Raw genomic sequence first — 18,762 nt, 5'->3', positions numbered from 1 at the left:
TCTGTCTATCAAATCAGGATTGTGCACGGCATCCTACTTCACAGATACGATATCATTCAGAACGGCCACGCACTGCGTCGCGCCGCTATCTTCTCCTCTCTCCTCCTTACACTTATTACACGCCTTTTCCAGCTCCCTTTGCCATCTCAACCCCATGTCTTGGCTACTATTTGGAGGTCTATATACGTGTTTTTCTTACCCTTTCAGTTTCTTAACTCCACCTACAAAGATTCAACATTCTCTGACCTGATATCGCCTCTTTCTAAAGATGTAATTCTATCTCTTACCAACAGAGCCACACCACTACCTGTGCCTTCCTGCCTGTCCTTTCAATACAAAGTTCCTCTGATATTAAGCTCAACTACGGCCTTCTTTCAGCCACAACTCAGTGATGCCCACAACAGACCAACAAATCTCCAATTGTGCCATAAGTTCATCCACCCTATTCCAAATGCTACGTGCATTTAAATACAGCACATACAGTCCTGCATTCTTTGTCCTTTTGAATTTTTGCCTCTGTGGTACAACTTAACTATTTGCTCTGCCTGTACTTGTACCCAGTCATTGGCTTGTCCTTCCTTACATTCATGTTACACCCATCATCTACTTGTAAACCTGCTGGCTCATCCTCAGCTCTATCATACTGGTGCCGTATTAGTTTAAACCACTCCCAAAAGCTCTCATAAATCTGCCCACAAAAATATTGATCCCCCTCTGATTCAAGTCCAACCACTCCCTTTTGTACAGGTCCCATCTGCCCCAGAAGAGGTCCCAATTATCCAGAAATCTGAACCCCTCATCTGAAATTAAGTCTGTATATTTATCCATCCTGATTGCAACCAGTGCCATTGCCCCTTATCTATTAATATCCTTTTGTAATTACCTGTCTGGTAGAGCAACAGTGACAACTTTAAGCCATCCCCATTATTTATTTACTTTCCATCAAGTACTTTTCATGATTAATACACTGATGATTTTCATGATTAATAAATCTGAACAAGTTGAGTGTGGCTTAGAGCACACCCAGTTTAGAAATGTGGATATGAATGCAAGTCCAAACTTCAAGATCAATGACTGAAAAATGAGAAATAAAACGAACAATTTAAGTCATCACAAAATCCTTTCCAGCTTTACTGAGTCTTACAGCACTTCAAGCATTTTCTGCAATATTCAGTAAAGCTTTCAAACTGTATGAATTAGAGTTGAATTCATGGAACTGTTGGTGAGCTGGGCTAGTACATTATTCTCACTTGTGGATTGAGCACATTTGTGGCAAGTTTTCAAACAGTAATAATTAAAAATATTTGAAACCTGAATATTGATTCTTCTGGAGGTGGACAAAGCCAGTCAAACAACAGTATTGTCAGGCTTTCTTTGAGCAGCAGTATTCCCAACACTTTAAATGTAAATGCCTGCAGAGAGTTGGTATAAATGGGTGTTTCTCCATTTGGCAGTCTGTGGTGAGCGGGGTGCCGCAGGGGTCGGTGCTGGGCCCGCAGCTGTTTATAATTTACATTGATGATTTGGAAGAGGTAACTGAGTGTAGTGTAGCAAAATTGGCTGATGACACTAAACTGAGTGGAAAAACAGATTGTACAGAGGATGTGGAGAGTCTGCAGAGGGATATAGATAGGTTAAGTGAGTGGGCCAAGGTCTGGCAGATGGCATACAGCATTGGTAAATGCCAGATATCATCCACTTTGGAAGGAATAATAGGACAGCAGATTATTATTTAAATGGTGAAAGATTGCAGCATGCTGTTGTGCAGAGGGACTTGGAAGTGTTTGTGCATGAAACGCAAAAAGTTGGCTTACAGGTACAACAGGTTATTAAGAAGGCAAACGGAATGTTGGCCTTCATTGCTAGAAGGATTGAATTCAAGAGCAGGGAGGTCATGCTGCAACTATACAAGGTACTGGTGAGGCCGCACCTAGAGTACTGTGTGCAGTTCTGGTCTCCGTACTTGAGGAAAGATATATTGGCTTTGGAAGCAGTGCAGAGGAGGTTCACCAGGTTGATTCCAGAGATGAAGGGGTTAACCTATGAGGAGAGATTGAGTTGCCTGGGACTATACCCTCTGGAATTCAGAAGAATGAGAGGGGATCTTATAGAATATAAAATTTTGAAAGGAATATACAAGATAGAAATAGGAAAGTTGTTTCCATTGGTAGGTGAGACTAGAACTAGGGGACATTGCCTCAAGATTCAGGGGAGAAGATTTAGGATGGAGGTGAGGAGAAACTGTTTTTCCCAGAGAGTGGTGAAAAAGTGGAATTCTCTGCCCAGGGAAGCAGTTGAGGCTTCTTCACTAAATTATATTTAAGAAACAGTTAGATAGGTTTTTACACAGTAAGAGAATTAAGGGTTATGGGGAAAAGGCAGGTAGATGGAACTGAGTTTACGATCAGATCAGCCATGATCTTACTGAATGGCGGGGCAGGCTCGACGGGCCAGATGGCCTACTCCTGCTCCTATTTCTTATATTATTAATGCCATACAGATCCACAAAAATGAAAAATAAGGCACCTACAAGGTTTAATCAGTACAAACACGTCTGGCCTACTGTCGACCTCCAGAATAAAATATAGTGGAAAACTGACATTGGATCAAATATTCCCGGAAGAGTCGGAACATTTTGTTTTCATACAATTGATTCTGAATGATTGCTGATTGAGAATTTGTCACTATTGCATTGTGCTGGCATTAAAGCTGACTTAATGATGTGTATCAATGGATTTGCCAACTAGAAGTACCAAATGGGAATAAGCATTTAACTATTAAAAAATTCATATTTACTTCAGTGGCTTTGGAAGCAGTGCAGAGCTGGTTCACCGGGTTGATTCCAGAGATGAGGGGTTTAGACTACGAAGAGAGATTGAGTACAGTCCCAGGCGACTCATCGGAATTCAGAAGAATGAGAGATCTTATAGAAACATAAAATTATGAAAGGGGTAGGCAAGATAGAGGCAGGAAAGTTGTTTCCACTGGAATGTGAGACTAGAACAAGAGGACAAAGCCTCAAGATTTGGGGGAGTAGATTTAGGACAGATGAGGAGGAACTACTTTTCCCAGAGAGTGGTGAATCTGTGGAATTCTCTGCCCCCTGAAGCAGAGGAGGCTACCTCTAATATTTAAGACAAGGTTAGATAGATTTTTGCATAGAAGGGGAATTAAGGGTCATGGGGAAAAGGCAGGTAGGTGGAGATGAGTCCATGGCCAGATCAGCCATGACCTTACTGAATGCTGAAGCAGGCTCAATGGGCCAGATGGCCTCCTCCTGCTCCTAGTTCTTAAATGGAAAATTAAACTGCCAATGACTCAATGTCAGTGTGCAGAATTTCTACAAACCTCCTTTCCACAAATCACTCATTTTGAATGCATTAATTCAGGGATAGTGGTATATTAAAAACATTTATATGTAACAGTTTCACCTAGATAATATAAACAATGCTTCTTAACACGAGAGATCTATGCCAAATCTTACCTTTGGCTTCACCTGAAGAGTGCAGGTATGTGGACATTAGTCAATAAGATTGCAATGGTGATTTCATGCCAGCAGTGGTCAAACTATTCAACTCAAGTAAATTTGAATACATAATATTATTTCCTATAAAAGGAATGAATAGGACACCTGTGCTGAACGCACTCCATTATCAAATACACATACAAAAAAAATGCCTTTAACAAGCCACAACAGGTCATGAAACCTTATATGTTAAGCCTGAGCATAATAAATAGCTAGGGTATAGAACACAGAAATCTGTAGCACATTACAGGCCCTTTGGCCCACAAGGTAGTGCCGACCATGAAACTGGTCTAGAAACTGCCTAAAATTACCTTACCTTACTGCCAAGTCTTCCATTTTTCTAAGCTTCATGTACCTATCTAAGAGTTTCTTAATAGACCCTATTGCATCCACCTCCACCACTGTAGCCAGGAGTGTATTCCACGCACACACCACTGTGAAAAACTTATCCCTAACATCCCCTCTGTACCTTCTTCCAAGCACCTTAAAACTATGCCTCTATAGGTATAAAACTATGGGTATAATCAAGAATTACTTTGCATTTTACTAGAGAAATTCAAGATAGGAAAATCTATGAATATAAGAACACATGCTTGGAACTAAAATAAAGCTAATGTAAAGTTGATCCAAGAAAGCATAGATTTGAACAATGAATTGGACTTTAGGATGATAAATTGGCAATAAAATGAAAAGGTCTCCATGAACAAGAAGGGGCAAAAATTTTGGATAAAAGATGAAAAACCAAACAAAGCTCAAATGCTTTGACACAGCTAACCCAAGTTATATGCCACAATACAAAAATATTAGAAAAATGGGAAAAATATAGACTGACAATTTTCAAACAGGGTTTGATTTAGTTCTCATATTTGTGGAAGATTTTGCATTGAAATTATGTAACAATGAACACGAAGACACCTCACTTTGGTTCTAAACTATATGCTCAATTTTCATTTATGGTTATCCCTTGCCCTTCTTCCAAAACCCACCCTCAGATGTATATGGCTACTATCAAGTAAAAAGAACAAATGACATTTGAATCATAAATGAGACACTTGTAACATCCACAGTTTAAACCATAAGAAATAAAAAGCAAAACGCAGCAGTCAACTACTTTGAATAGGCAGGTGTTTATTTTGTTCAGGCTTTGGGTTTTTATTTTACATTATCAAACAGAGCTGAGGTACTAGTGATATTCCAGGACAAAATTTTCCTTTTCTTAAACTTCGGGTTATCATAGTAACAAGACATACGCAAAAGTAGTAATGAATATACAGTTGCATGGGTACAACAGTCAAGCCAAGTAAGCCATATTCTGTTCAAAAACCAGTACTATTGAAACTGCACACTACTGCACCACAGAAGCCTTGAGAACTCAGCTTGTGAAATAATTTTTAATCCATACATAAAAGAAAAATGCTGCTCTCCAAAAAATTGTTCACAAGCTTGTTAGTTTTGTCAGTGTATAAAGAAGTTCTGATAAAAATCAGCATGCTCTTGTTTGGCCAGACAACTTCCCCAGTTGAGCTTTAATGATTGTTTAAATACCGTGGAGAAAAGAAAATGCATGGGCAATCCATTTAGTGTTATTTTCTTGTACTCCAAGAAAAATGAGGATTACAAATGGCAAACGTATATAAAGAACCCAAGCCACACCGTCTTACAGTATTTTCAATAGGAAAATTAAGAACTAATTAGTTATCTAAATGGATAAGCAAAAAATCTGCAATACATTACAGCTCTGGCATGCAGGGGGGAAAGCAGCCACTTCCAGGCAACATTTCAAAGTGTGATAGACCGGTCAGGTTTTGTAAAGACCAAGAAAATCTTAGTGCCTGTAAATGCCACACCAAAAGTAAGGCAGAATTATGATTCTTAGCAACAGTGAAACCAACTATACCTGCAGCCCTACTTTAACAACGCATGAGGTGTAGGCACTTAAAGGATGCAAAAAATCTTAACTGGATAGTTTCATGTGGTTTTACTTTCTCCAGTAAAAATACAGTAAAAGTGGTGTACAGCATGAACTAGAAACAGTTTCTCCATCCCCTCCAACCAGTTAGTCTAAACATGCTTTGATGCTTAGATTAGAAAGAAAGCCATAAGATAAAGCTATAGTGTTCTATGTTGAAAATCCTTACATGACAAAAATAATAATAAAATCAGTGACACTCATCTAAAAGACTTCAAAAAAAAAACTGGAGCACAGAAATAAATTAGAGGGGAAATAAACAATCCTCTTAAATAAGAATCCTAAATCATATTATTCCAGGTAGGTAAATCAACTATGCAGAATTACAAAACCCTAAACAATATGGAAGCCCTATAACAAAAATTAATAGAAGATGCATAATTTTACAAATTCTGCATGTGAATGCTTTCCTTCCTTCAAATGCACAATTGAAGAGATCTCTGTATGCTAGAGGACATTCTACTTTTAAAATGTGTGCGAGTAAAGAGAACTTTCCAGCCTATGCAACACAAAGGTTTGTCTTCAGTTACTTTTTGCCCTTTCAAATGCAATTCTTTTATCTCGAAATTATGCTTGATTATTTGAAAATGCATATCTGAGGGGCCATCACCATCTTAATTGATGGCTAAATTTAGGGGAAAAAAGACAAGTTGGGCTCAGATGAAGCGATAAAGGAATGGGGAAACATGAATTCATTGACATGATTTGGGTGGGGTTTAAATACTAACAGGTTTCAGCAAAACTACAAGTGATGTATGCTTTTAAGTTCTCTTTGCACACATGAAATTTAGTTAACAGATTTGGTTGAGAAACTTATCATTTTGAAGCATTAAAAGATCCAATTCACTGGTGTCTCATTGTTCAGATATTGTAGTCACTGTCATAAAGCCACTTAGCATTCAGATGTTATCTGCATAAACTGTCCTTTACACTAAACAGCTACAGAGTTCCATCATTAAAAGTGCAATATTATACAATGCAAAGAACTAAATGTGTCTTCCAATTAAAAGTAAACTGATGCAGATTGAGTTTTGGCAATTACATTTTTTTTGAATTTATTTCCAATGAAGACACTGACATTTTCTCCACATTTGTGCTTGTGAAGCTAATAGATCAATTACAAGACAGCCAGCAATGATGAATTGCAATACTTTACCAACAGGGTAAGATTACTAGCCAATATTCACACTGTGGTGGATGGCAATGACAAATAAGCAGTGGGCTCTAGAACCAGTATTAGCAGGAGCATCCTCCCTCACTGACTGGTTGTTCTTGGGTCTTTTCCAGTTTTATATCAATCACTGAAAGTCACCTGTGTTAAGGGAAAGTTTATCATACATTTTAAAGCCTTTCTTCTTTAAAGAAGGGCTGATCATTAACAATTACCAAGGAACTCAACTGAATATCAGAGCTTCATAAAGCATCAAGACTTCATCATATTGCAACATATTCAGGGTATTTTATAAAATGTATTGAATAAATAGATTCACACCTTCCTATATTACAACGAATGGGCTGAAGTTCTGAGAGCAAACTTGTGATTTCAGCTTTAAACTACATGTGTATTGAAACAATGGTTCCCAACATGTTTGAATGAAAACCCCACTTGCATAAACCTGGAAAAATATGCATACCTCATTCCCAGCATAAATACCTGTAACATCGTAGCTCAGAGTTGGAGCTTTTTCAGCGGTTCTGTGACAGCGAATAGTCCCCAAAGCTGTTAACTAGTGTGCTGAGAAATCTTTATTTTGCAAACTTTAATATTGAATTAATTTAATTTAAAAGTCTTTGCATCACTCACATCCAACAAGAGATTACTTCTGAACAACCTCATAGTTTCCTAGAACTTTCCAATTTCCCTTCTTAAAAATTCCAGCACAACTGCACAATATTAGAAAATCATAAATACAACTCCTGAATTTATAAATTCAGAACAAAAAGGAAAATTATCTAGTTGCCTTCTCCCTCCACCCAAGTTGAACATGTGCAGTTCTGCTAATTAAAGACCAAATTCAATTTTATTTTACTTGTGCAAGCCAAAAAAGGATACTGTCTTCCCTGCTCTTGTCCTGTGTGCTTTCCATTCCAGGCAAGGCAGCAGCTACACGCCGGAAAAGCTAAGGTAAGAGATGCACAAAAATAAAAGCTTTGATTTCATGAATTTTAAAAATGGATTGGTGTGATAGGAGGCTTAAATAGGTGCAAAAATATTGGGAAAATATCTCAATCAGTCCCTTTAATTTGGTCCATTCCTGCATCTTTGACTAACCAAATCCCCAAAGAGTTCAGCAAGTCACAAATTAAAAAACTAAGATTTTAGTACAACTTTAATGTAACATCTTCTATTCGAGTTAAAACAAGAGGTGCACATGCCGGATGCATTATAGTGGCCTCCCAGAAAAATCTGGCACTTTCTGGAAAATATTGCTGCATCCTTTTGAGACAAAAAAAATCAGAAAAACACACAATCTGAATGCAATTTTGAATTAACAAGTCAAATTTACAATCAACTGGTTTCGAAGACACTAAAGCAGTAAACAAATTTATCAAAATACTGGGGATCCAAGAATTCATAAATATTCAACAGTACACTGAATTAATCCATTTAGAAAACACAAATTGACAGCAAACAGCACAAAAAAGCCCAACTTTACCACGAAGAGCATCCCATGAATGACAATTCTTTTTAATTGTAAAAATGTGTAGGTTATTACTGGAGATATACCCAAAGCAAATAGTAAAATATAACTTAGAAAAAGAGCTAGTCCTTTTCAGATAGCACAGAACTGCTGATAGAACTTTGCTTTGTTCCAGAAAGCCAAAGAGAACCGAACTGCAGTGAGCACATAGTTTTCCCAAAGCCAATCCAGTTATCAAAATCAATAAATATACAAGTTTAGTGAGACAGGCAGACTGCCTGACCAAGTGACATCGAGCACCAAGCGGGGTTTAAATTTTCTCAGAAAATTTAGAGAATATTATTGTCTGGTACTACAGACAAAATATTTCAGAATTACGGAAGAGTTAACATATTGGCATGCAAGATTGACTGATTTAATAGAAAGTGGAAGGTTATTGTAGACAGGATCCAGTAATTTGGTTCTTTCCTATATCTTTCCTCTATCCACGTAGCATCATCTTTTACTCCAGTGCCCACAGAGGTCAACAGATGATATTAACAGCTGCTTAGAATTGCTGTCATCACCTTTGCTTCCCATTCTTTAGTTGCTGACTACTTGAACATTTAACCCTAATCACGTGACACTGAACAGTCAAGTTTATAGGGGAAAAAAAACAAACTGATTTAAAGGAAACTCGAATATTTCTGATTAAGAAACAAATGATGTGTATTCCAATACAGGTAAAAACAATGCTAATGTATTGCTGATTGCAAGCTGTTGTACTCAGACGTATTCACCAGTGTACTTGCTATGCAAGTTGAAGGAAGGATCTATCTTTAGCACACTACTTCATTATACAGTAGGACGAACCAATATTGAGGTAGAGCATTAACTAAGGAATAGCCCTTTGGTCTGCTCAGAAGTTATTGACCTGCCAGCAGATTGAGATATCCGTGGAGGAATCAACTGGCACATTCCCAGCCGCAGGATATATGTTGAGGAATGCATGAAGCTTGGGTGCAGCACCACAAGGGCTCAGTGGGGAAGAACCAGTGTAGGGTTCTTCTGTTACTGGAGCGGGAAGGGCCAGGTTCGGTGATGAAACCCCTCAATTATGGTAGGAGTATACCGCTCTAAAGGGACCACAAGTGGCAGTAGTGGTATTGACGTGTAGGAATGTAATAGAAAGGTGCTGAAAGTATTGACTATGGATGGAAAGCACGAGAGGGCATAGTTTTAAGATGCTTGGAAGCAGGTACAGAGGAGATAACAAGGTAAGTTGTGTCTGTTTGTTGTTGTTTGTTTTTTTTTAAAACAGAGTGGTGAGTGTGTGGGACGGGCTGCCGGTGGCGGCAGAGGAGGTGGAAACGATAGGGTCTTTTAAGAGACTCCTGGATGGTTACATGGAGCTTAGAAAAATAGACAGCTATGTGTTAGCCTAAGTAATTCTAAGGTAAGGACACGTTCGGCACAGCTTTTTGGGCTGAAGGGCCTGCATTGTGCTGTAGGTTTTCTATATTTCTGTTTTTTTTTCAAGAATGAAATGCATTGCACGGTTTATTCTCGTTTTATTATGAATAAAGCTTATTTTGAGTTTTAAAAAATAAGGAATAGATCTCTGCGTTATCACTATCACTAAAATATTTGTTATCTTTAGCATTCAGCATTTGCTGCTCTCTCTGTTCTGAGGAAAGTAGAGGTGCAGTCTATAATGACCTAAATATTGAGAATAACAAGTACTCGTAAAATACCAATCTATAATTTTACTGTAATCGCATGTTACTCCAATCAGTTGGTCACTAGGAAATTCTATCCCCATTGGAGTTTTCTGTTGGCCCCCGATTAATGAGAGATCTATTATGTATTAAAAACTCAATTTACTATTGAATACTGCATAATTTTTTAATTTCTACTTCCTACAAAAGATGAAAGCAGCACATAATGTGCAAAATGTTTATTTCCTTAAAATGAAGAGAAATGCTGTTAACATTATGACTTCCAACAGATAGGGAAAAAACTTTAAAAAGTCTAGTATACCTAGCCCAAAAGTTTAATGGGAAAGCCTTAATATGTTTAATATAAAAATTGAGATTTGATCACTTTCACAAAACTTTCTAAAATATGGACGCTACTTGACTCTGAATTTCCTGCTGAGACAGGTTACAAAATTGTGTTCAAGTAGCTAATACACAGAAGAGTGAAAAACAAAATTAAGAAATTGTGGTGCATCCCATAAAACAAGTCAAACATACACACTATTGCGTCCAAGAATCCACCGTTTATCAAAAGATAGCTAAGATTCATATATGTGCAAACTACATTAAGATTACATACAAGGCTATGTAAATTCCTAGTTATCTGTATGGAAGTTGCAAGAAAAGCAGAATGTTAAAGCTTTTTTAAAAAATCTGAAAGAAATAGCTACGGATCAACCTTCAACCTTCAATGTTTGATAGAGATATTGGGAAAATCTTACCTACAAAAAATAAACACTTCTGAAACCTACAACTCACCATACTAATTTTCAGTTCAGAGCATTTTGGACATCTATCTGAAGATATTGATTTCCTGTTGAATGTTTATTTTTAAGAGCTGGACTTTGTTTCGCACAGTGATGCTAAGCTGTAAACTTCAGGTATGGTGCCAAAATACACTCAGTGGCCACTTTATTAGTGACACCTGCTCATTAAGGCAGATATCTAATCAATTATCTGGCAGCAACTCAATGCATAAAAGCATGCAGACATGGTCAAAAGGTCAGTTGCTGTTCAGAACAAACATCAGAATAGGGATGAAATATAATCCAAGTGACTGACTGGAATTACTGATGGTGCCAGATGGTGATCTGAGTTCTGCAGGAACTGCTGATCTCCTGCAGTTTTCATGCAAAGTCCCTAGAGTTTACAGAGTGTGGTGCGAGAAACAAAAGACATCCTGTGAGTGGTAGATCTGTGGGTGAAAATTCCTTGTTAATGACAGGGGCCGGAGGGGAATGGCTAGACTGGTGTATGCTGATAGGAAGGCAATAGCAACTCATTACCATATGTTACAGCAGTAGTGTGCAATGGAGCATCTCTGAATGCACAACCTGCTGGACCTTGAAATGGATTGGCTAGAGCAGCAAAAACAAAAATATATCACACTGGGTTCCATTCCTGCACCTAATAAAGCAGCCACTAAATGTACAATACCTACAAACTACACTGCAGAAGTTCTCCATGGCTTCTTCCTTAAAACCATGACTGACAGGAGAACTGGTTCCCTCTAAAACACTCACCATCCTCACTATGTATTAAATAATCAAACTCACAAAAATCCGTAACTAATGTTACATGGGACTACCCTAAGGAGGCAAATTAACTCCACCTTTAAAGAGCAATTGGGGATGGGTTGTAAACACTGACCTTCCCAGCAAAGTTCAAGTTCCAGAAGCAAACAAACTGTGCTTTTCATGCTGGTGATTTGTGCATTGGGAAGTGTTTCAGTAATGTTCACTCTCCAAACCTCTGCCCTTTATAAAGCTGCATTCTGCTCTCCATGAGAAGGGAGTGCCCTGGGAACAGCATAAACTTGGCCTAACTGCTATTGAATGCAGCAACAAACTATTTGCTGGCAGAGCTCAAAAGGTTGAACAGCATCTGGTGGGCAGGGGTGTAAACGGACCTGAAATGTCAAAATTCATTTTAATTCCCTCCCACCACCACAAATGAAGCGCGACCTGCTAAATTCTGATGGCAGATTGTTTATTACTTCAGATTCCTGCACCTGTGTGGTCATTTGTGTCTCCACTCAGCTATTTTATGTACTCCTGAAATTATTTAGTGGTCAGTTGAGTGGCAAGGGTCACAAATGCTTAGTGCAAACAATTTGTGTGCATGGCAAATTCTAAATTCTGCAACACTTTAGGTGACAAAATGCATCATCTACAGTCAGGTAGTGATAGAAAAACTGGATACTATGACTGAAAATATGGAAGTGTAAACTACCTTATAAACTTAAAAGTCAAGTGATGGCTCAGAAGTTGCTGAACCTCATGCTGAAAGGTGCACAAAACTTCTGTGGATTAAGGAATAATCAAATGCTTATTGAAGACAGGCCAACAAAAACTCATATCATCAAAACTTCATGCAATTTTCAAATTCCAAATGAAAGAGCATCTCTCTTATTGTCATCATGATCAACAAAGAATTCTGCATTCTCGTGTCTCCAATGCCGTCATGAATCTTTCCATCATGAAGATTATTCCATACAGGGTTGATGTGAGTATTCAGCCATGAGTAAATACTTATATTTAAGAATTGAATAGAAATTTTCTTCATTTTAGTACCATATTTATACTTCAAGATAAAGAAATTAATTCTCTTAGAAACTACGGCATTCATAAATGTGTCTGTCAAAATTGCAGGCCTTTACACAAGTTTTCCCAATTCAGACCAAATGGAAGTTATATTTCCCAAAGACTCAAAGTTGAAAAAAAATCACATGTAATAGTGGATCTGCAGTTTCTTGCTTTTCATGCACTGAGGGGCCACAAATGTCAGAAAACAATGGAATTATACCAAAATATTAATCTAACTCTCCTTTTTCTGATCAATTTCCTGATACACATTCTACTTTGATTGAGATGTGTCATTTTCATTCAATTTAAATCCCTACTATCAGAGAATGCCAGATTTATCTTGCATGGATAAGTTAATTGGAATATACCCAAATCATTTCTGAATTATTACACTTTGAACAACAGGAAGTTACGCATATTATTCACTATCAACACAGCTGTAATATCACTACAACGAAAACTACTTTTTTTATAATGTCAATCTAAGTAATTTAGCATAAAATTTGATATTAACATACTCAAAAGTTTCCTTAAAAAAGATACTGCATGACATATTTAAGAATTAGCTGCACTGTTAAAAAAATACATGGACATGATGTAGCCACATGCTGCTAATTTGTTCTTTTAGACTGAATGTTTAATTCTTAAAATATTAAACTAAAATTACTGTCACTCTCTTCTGGAGGAAAGAAAACAACAGTTGTACATTTCTCATTCAGTCATGTGAAGCATTTTGTCAAATGTTTACCTCAACATTTTATCAAACTATTCCTTTGGCTACAATAGAGAAACTATCAAAATAAATACACATATAATTTCAGAGCATTTGCAGAATTGAAATCTCCATAAAAGTCAAGGTATGACAGTCTGTCTGCACTGTATGTTGAGGGGGGAATAAACAGGATACCATTAGCTTGCAAAACGATTGAATGGTGTTGCAGCACCAAGCTTGCATTCAATGGCAGTGAGACCATGGAACTGATTGTGGACTTCAGGAAAAGGAATTCGAATGAATACACACGAGTCCTCATCAAAGTGTCAGTCAGAAGTGGAAAGGGTGAGCAGCTTCAAGTTCCTGGGTGTCAACATCTCCAAGGATCTATCCTGGGCCAAACACATCAATGCAATCACAAAGATGACACGCCAGCAGCTCTACTTTATTAGGAGTTTAAGAGTTAGTATGTCACCAAAGACTCTAGCAAATTTGTACAATGGAGAGCATTCTGATTGGTTGCATCACAGTCTGACAAGGACACTCCAATGCCCAGGATACAAAACAGGTGCAGAGGGTTGTAATCTCAGCCAGTTCCTCCCCACTACAGTTGACACCTTCAAAAGGTGGTCCCTTTGAAAGGTGACATCCATTATTAAGAACTCTCATCATACAGAACATGCCCTCTTCTCATTACTGCCATCTTGGAGGATGTACAGGGACCTGAAAATGCACGTTCAATGGTTTTAGGAACAACCTCTTCAGCTCTGCCATCAGATTTCTCAATGGCCAATGAACGCATGAACACTATCTCACTACTTTGTTTTGTATTTTTCATTGTAACTTATGGCAATCTTTTATGTCTTGCACTGTACTGCAGCTGCAAAACAAGAAATTTCACAACACTTGTTAGGGATAATAAATCTGATTCTGATTTGCACTGAAATAATAAATCCTTCCAAATGCCTTCTCCCATGTCACCTTAGGTATGATTTACTATTGCAATAGGCAAAAGGTGAAATGGGCAAGACAAAATAAAATCACTGCTGGTGACAGTATTTAAGCATTCTGCTGAATTAGCAAATGCTTTCCCCTCCCTGCTGCATTTGAACTTTGAAAGACCCAGATGTTCAGATCTGGTAAGCATCAGCTGAGAATCTTCCTCATCAGTGAAAGCTTTTATTCCAAGGCATTCTACAAGTATGTGAAGAGCAAGAGGATAAGACGTGAACGAATAGGACCTTATCAAGTGCGACAGCGGGAAAGTGTGTATGGAAGTGTATACTTAATAAATACTTTACTTCAGTATTCGCTATGGAAAAGGATCTTAGTGATTGTAGTGATGACTTGCAGCAGACTGAAAAGCTTGAGCATGAAGAAAAGAGGATGTGCTGGAGCTTTTGGAAAGCATCAAGTTGGATAAGTCGCTGGGACCGGATGAGATGTACCCCAGGCTACAGTGGGAGGCGAGGGAGGAGATTGCATCGCCAATCGGTTCGGGAGAGGTTCCGTTGGATTGGAGGGTTGCAGGTGTTGTTCCTTTATTCAAGAAAGGGAGTAGAGATAGCCCAGGAAATTATAGACCAGTGAGTCTTACCTCAGTGGTTGGTAAGTTGACGGAGAGATCCTGAGAGGCAGGATTTATGTACATTTGGAGAGGGATAATATGATTAGGAATAGTCAGCATGGCTTTGTCAAGGGCAGGTCATGCCTTACAAGCCTGATTGAAATTTTTTGAGGATGTGACTAAACACATTAATGAAGGAAGAGCAGTAGATGTAGTGTATATGGATTTCAGCAAGGCATTTGATAAGGTACCCCATGCAAGGCTTATTCAGAAAGTAAGGAGGCATGGAATCCAAGGGGACATTGCTTTGTGGATCCAGAACTGGCTTGCCCACAGAAGGCAAAGAGTGGTTGTAGACGGGTCATATTCTGCATGGAGGTCAGTCACCAGTGGAGTGCCTCAGGGATCTGTTCTGGGACCCTTACTCTTCGTGATTTTTATAAATGATTTGGATGAGGAAGTGGAGGGATGGGTTAGTAAGTTTGCTGATGACACAAAGGTTGGAGGTGTTGTGGATAGTGTGGAGGGCTGTCAGAGGTTACAGCAGGACATTGATAGGATGCAAAACTGGGCTGAGAAGTGGCAGATAGAGTTCAACCCAGATAAGTGTGAAGTGATTCATTTTGGTAGGTCAAATATGATGGTAGAATATAGTATTAATGGTAAGACTCTTGGCAGTGTGAAGGATCAGAGGGATCTTGGGGTCCGAGTCCATAGGATGCTCAAAGCAGCTGCACAGGTTGACTCTATGGTGTACTGGCCTTCATCAATCGTGGAATTGAATTTAGGAGCCAAGAGGTAACGTTGCAGCTATGTACGACCCTAGTCAGACCCCACTTGGAGTACTGTGCTCAGTTCTGGTCGCCTCACACGGGAAGGATGTGGAAGCCATAGAAAGGGTGCAGAGGAAGTTTACAAGGATGTTGCCTGGATTGGGGAGCATGCCTTATGAGAATAGGTTGAGTGAACTTGGCCTTTTCTCCTTGGAGCGAAGCAGGAATACAGGTGACCTGATAGAGGTGTATAAGATGATGAGAGGCATTGATCGTGTGGATAGTCAGAGGCTTTTTCCCCAGGGCTGAAATGGTTGCCACAGGAGGTCACAGGTTTAAGGTGCTGGAGAGTAGGTACAGAGGAGATGTCGGGGTAAGTTTTTTTTTAACTCAGAGAGTGGTGAGTGCGTGGAATGGGCTGCCGGCAACAGTGGTGGAGGCAGATATGATAGGGTCTTTTAAGAGGCTTTTAGATGGGTACATGGAGCTTAGTAAAATCGAGGGCTATAAAATAGAGGGTAAGCCTAGTAATTTCTAAGGTCGGGACATGTTCAGCACAACTTTGTGGGCCGAAGGGCCTGTATTGTGCTGTAGGTTTTCTATGTTTTCATTTCCAATGGATGTAGAAGCTATCGTCCTAAGATAATTAAGCATATCTCAAACAGAGGTCCAGTAGATGCGAGAAATCCAGAGAAACACGTGCACAATTCTGGAGGAATTCAGTCGGTCAGGCAATATCTATGGAAAGGAATAAATCAATGTTATGGGCCAAAAGCCTCCTTCAGGACTGGTGAAGAGACTCAGAATAAAACGTTGACTGTTTATTCTTTTCCATAGATGCTGTCTGACCTACTGAATTCCTCCATAATTTTGTATGTGTTACCCTAAGCTCAACACACATTACCAAAAGCATGAAAAGCTATAGCAATAGAGAGCACCATCTAATGTTGCAATAAGGATAACAAGATTTGACAAATCACTATCAGATAAAGATCTCTGAAATGCTCAAGATTGTTGCATTTTTCTTAGATATCACAAATGTAAAACAAGGGTACAAGTTTTAAACAGGAGAAGCCACTGCTGAGAATTCTGCATTAAAAATACATTTTAAAGGCAACCTCTGGTGAGCTGGAATAAGAGAACAAACATCCTACGAATTAGGATCGAACAAAACTACAGGCGCTACGATGCAAGATAAAGTGCAACTTAAAATGCTTACAATTAAACCTTTGTGAACATGACGTTATACAGCAAGCCCCACTAGAAGGTAAAAGTGGAATTACCAATAACTACAGAGTTGATTGGGACAAATCTGTGCGGGCAAAGTTTAAAAAGGCAATCATTGCAATAGAAGAGAAGCAGAAGCCCTGAAATTTAGTTCCACCAGTGTCTTAAAGAGATTGTAATTTACTGAAAATATGCAATGAAACAAATGACCAATAAAAGTTTAGTGGTTATGAAATATAATTTTTTTTTAAATTGCTACAAAGCAGTCAATTTGAAACAGAAATAGTGTTTGAGGCCAAAATGCACAGAAATAATTTTAAGACAACCATTTTAACAGCAATCTCAGTAAATTATTAAGTTTTGAATTACAAGTATTTTTCCAAAAATTGCACAACTGTCTTAACAGTTAATGCTATTTTTGGATTTAAACACTAACTGAATAGGTACAATATTTTTATTACTTTGTACTCGTACCATGCAATTAATCATCCAGAAGGCAGGATAACCAAACACCACTACAAATGGCACACCATGGATATAGCAAGTTCTACCTGCTTGACATTGTAGCCTATCTTTGCACTGGTTTCAATAAACAGAACATTCAGGTCTTTGGCTCTCCTTTCACCTTCTTCAGTTGTTATTTGCCTGGACAGATGGCAAGACAGAACAGGAACTTTAAAACGATGCACACACATATTTGAACACTGCAGTTTTTGCTCATTTCTGGGCTACATTTAAAAGGAAAATATCAAAATTTTAAATCAAAAAAGTTTCATGAGATTCCCTCTCAAGATTGCATGAAAAGGTTTCAGAGCAGCATCCCAAATGCTGAAATTATGAAGTTCATAAAAAAATTCACTCATCAAATATATTAACAGCCTGAATCCCAAAGATGAGACTCATATTTCAAAATGCTCACTGATGGCTGAGTTCTCATTGCAAGACCCCAACACCCATAAATACCAATATTAAATATAAGCTTTGGTTTTCCTCTGTAGCCGCATAAACAAGCAAACCCTGCAGTGTGCCCTATTTCTCACTTACCTGTTTTACATTGTAGCCTGCTTTAGCACTAGTTTCAATAAACATTACATTCAGTTCTTTGGCTTTCCTTTCTCCTTCCTCGATTGCAACTTGCCTGCAGCAGATAAAATAGTGGTTGACAATGAATTTTACAGCATTGGGGAACACCAGTGAAGATGAACTTTGGTGAGTAGGAATGTATTGCTGACTGCTGTTACCCAATATCAATTGGCAAAAGACATTGTTCCAATTGTTGATCATTTTGGATAATAGTTCAGTGTCAAATTAAGTGAACAGTTACAGAAAGCTGCAGTTAATAGATACCTGATTTCAGACGAGGGGGAATTAGAAATTAATTCTGGCTGACAGTACACATGGTAAAGAACGTCATGTTTGGCAAGTCAAAAATTCTCTACAAAAATAAATTCCCTATTTTGGTAAATGAAAAATCAATAATACTAGATACAAGAAATCGAAATTAAAATAGAAAATGTTAGTAACACTCAACAGGTCAAGCAGCATCTGTAAAGAGAAACTGAGTTAGCAGTTCCGATTTAAATATCCTTCATCAGAACTGGGAAAGAGGGAAAAGGAAATTAGTTGTAATTTATAGATAAGGTGAAGGAAGAATGGACAAAGGGAACAGTCCTGATAGGAAGAAACTAAGACTGGCATAACCCTGTTATTCTGTTTCACTTTCCACAAAAGCTGCCCAACCCACTGATTGCTTCCTTCATTTTTTAAAATCACAGTATTGGAATTAAAAAGGTCCTTAATGAAAGGAATGGATCGCATGATTTAAGAACTCTCAATGTGAAGGCAAATGTTTTACACATTAACAAAAAATTAGATGACTATTTTATCCAAATGTTACAGGACCAATGGATGAGCAAATTCTCCACAAATACTAAAAGACAAAGAAGGCCTAATCATGGAAATACAAAATAAAAACAAAATACTGGAAATATTCAGGAGGTCAGGTAGCATTTGCGGATAGAGAAG

General features: G+C 38.2%; 1 protein-coding gene across 4 annotated transcripts in view; it reads right to left on the bottom strand.

Annotated features, from left to right (window-relative positions):
• Window positions 1-6,519: 6,519 nt before the first annotated feature.
• Window positions 6,520-18,762, bottom strand: part of rab6a (RAB6A, member RAS oncogene family) — an 87,013-nt gene continuing 74,770 nt past the window's right edge. For 2 of the 4 annotated variants that reach the window (XM_072262806.1, XM_072262805.1), the window contains exons 6-8: window positions 17,782-17,875; window positions 7,549-7,615; window positions 6,520-6,796 (exon numbers count right to left, since the gene is read on the bottom strand). In XM_072262806.1, coding sequence (XP_072118907.1) covers window positions 6,732-6,796; window positions 7,549-7,615; window positions 17,782-17,875 — 226 coding nt within the window. In that variant the 3' untranslated portion in view covers window positions 6,520-6,731. The other 2 variants (XM_072262807.1, XM_072262808.1) reach the window with 2 other exon arrangements.

This window comes from Mobula birostris, chromosome 7 (genome assembly GCF_030028105.1).
Source record: "Mobula birostris isolate sMobBir1 chromosome 7, sMobBir1.hap1, whole genome shotgun sequence".
Lineage (NCBI taxonomy): Eukaryota > Metazoa > Chordata > Chondrichthyes > Myliobatiformes > Myliobatidae > Mobula > Mobula birostris.
The sequence above is the reverse complement of the archived record's forward strand: the minus strand, read 5'-3'. Positions and strand labels throughout refer to the sequence as shown.